Source organism: Oncorhynchus tshawytscha, unplaced genomic scaffold (assembly GCF_018296145.1).
Source record: "Oncorhynchus tshawytscha isolate Ot180627B unplaced genomic scaffold, Otsh_v2.0 Un_contig_6291_pilon_pilon, whole genome shotgun sequence".
NCBI lineage: Eukaryota > Metazoa > Chordata > Actinopteri > Salmoniformes > Salmonidae > Oncorhynchus > Oncorhynchus tshawytscha.
This window is the reverse complement of record NW_024608327.1, coordinates 55,373-57,679: the sequence shown is the minus strand read 5'-3', so window position 1 is coordinate 57,679 and position 2,307 is coordinate 55,373. Positions and strand designations below refer to the sequence as shown.

General features: G+C 44.8%; 1 protein-coding gene across 1 annotated transcript; it reads right to left on the bottom strand.

Annotated features, from left to right (window-relative positions):
- Nucleotides 1-292: 292 nt before the first annotated feature.
- Nucleotides 293-1,487, bottom strand: LOC121843449 (NACHT, LRR and PYD domains-containing protein 12-like; the record flags this gene model as incomplete). The annotated part of the gene is given in 3 exon segments (XM_042313042.1): nucleotides 293-535; nucleotides 1,093-1,145; nucleotides 1,344-1,487. A coding segment is annotated over 1 exon segment (154 nt), but the record flags the coding sequence as incomplete, so codon positions are not given.
- Between the last annotated feature and the right edge of the window lie 820 nt (nucleotides 1,488-2,307).

Below are 2,307 nucleotides of genomic sequence, written 5' to 3'. Positions count from 1 at the left end.
CACACACACACACACACACACTCACACTCACACATTACACATTACACATCACACATCACAACTGGTTAATTATTATTGCTAAATACTGTGCACAATTTACAAAACACACGTACATATTGTACTATAAATTGTGCCTTCATGTATTATAATATTATCGTTGTTATAAACTGGGTGGTTTGGGTTCTGGATGCTGATTGGTTAAAAGCTGTGGTATATCAGACATAAAATGGGTGGTTCGAGCCCTTAATTCTGATTGGATGACAGCCGTGGTACATCAGACCGTATAACCTACCTGGCACCTGGACCAAATAAGGCTCTTCCTTCTGAAGGAGCCTATAGAAGGCTGATTTGACTTTGTCTGTGTTTAAGACGTTGTACAGCTCCCTCATCTGATCTGGTGTGGTCTGGGCAGCAAGGATCTTAAGGTACGCCTCTTTGTGGATCATACGCCACTGGAGAAGTGTTTCTGCTATGAGTTTCACCGTGGTAACCCTCTGAATGAGGTCCGCCCTGTTATCATCCACAAATGTAGCATCTGGAGTAGAGAAGGACAGGTGTGTTATGCACACACACACACACACACACACACACACACACACACACACACACACACACACACACACACACACATACACACACACACACACACACACACACACACACACACACACACACACACACACACACACACACACACACACACACACACACACACACACACACACACACACACACACACACACACACACACACACACACACACACACACACACACACACACACACACACACATACACACACACACACACACACACACACACACACACACACACACACACACACATACACACATACACACACACACACCGTACAAAAACATGCATGTGTTACAAACAAATCCAGGTCAGAAACACATCAAAACATGATAAATATATAGGTAACTGTACAGTATTTATTTTACATACGAGACTAATTTAAAATAGAATTATATAGAAATAGTAGAAGGACAAAGCTATATTCATTAAAATAACCATTACTTCACAAGGAGACCTTTTCCGGTGTTTCACCTCAAGATGAACAGCTTTTACTTACCTCTTTCTTCACGTCTCTTCTCTGTCTCAAGCGAATCAAGAGAGTGGGGGGGTCTGGAAGAATAACAAACATGGATACATATTACATGTATAGTATCTGGGCACCGGTAACAGCACCCCCCTTGGCCTCAATCTGGTATTACAACATGGAGACCTCCCTTTGCACTGATAACAGCACCCCTGTGTCATCAACATGGTACTACAACATGGAGACCACACTGACTTGAAGCATTTCAGGAAACTCTGTCTCACATTTGGTCAAAGGATGTTGCTTCACTGTTGACATTGTCCCGGTCTTCTCTCCTCCCTTCAGTGTCCTCCTCTTCTCTCCTCCCTTCAGTGTCTCCCTCTTCTCTCCTCCCTTTACTGTCCTCCTCTTCTGTCCTCCATTTACTGTCCCCCTCTTCTCTCCTTCCTTCAGTGTCCCCCTCCTCTCGCCTCTCTTCAGTGTCTCCCTCTTCTCTCCTCCCTTTACTGTCCTCCTCTTCTGTCCTCCATTTACTGTCCCCCTCTTCTCTCCTTCCTTCAGTGTCCCCCTCCTCTCGCCTCCCTTCAGTGTCCCCCTCCTCTCGCCTCCCTTCAGTGTCCCCCTCTTCTCTCCTTCCTTCAGTGTCCCCCTCCTCTCGCCTCCCTTCAGTGCCCCCTCCTCTCGCCTCCCTTCAGTGTCCCCCTTCTTCTCTCCTTCCTTCAGTGTCCCCCTCTTCTCTCCTTCCTTCAGTGTCTCCCTCTTCTCTCCTTCCTTCAGTGTCCCCCTCTTCTCTCCTTCCTTCAGTGTCTCCCTCTTCTCTCCTTCCTTCAGTGTTCCTCTTTCTCTTCCTTCCTTCAGTGTCTCCCTTCCTTCTCTCTCCCTCCTTTTTTGGAGCAGTTGCTCCCCATCTCTTTGTCTCTATGAGATCTGTGAGTGAACACAGAAAATAAATCCCAGTATATTGATTTGTATTATATAATATGTAGAAAAACTACTAAATATAATTGCAGATGTTTTTACAATAGCAAAATACAATTCATGAAGGATACAAACGTGTCATTTGACTTGTATTTATGAGTTTAGCATTGACGGGAAATGAAAATCCCCAAATAAACTTGTTGCTGTGAAGTGACCGTTAATGCGATGTCATGACTTCGACTTTCCATCTTACTGTCACAGAAACAGGAAGTGACTATGGGCGCCATTTTCATATAGAAAACAGATTCGCTTTCACAAAATGGCGCCCTA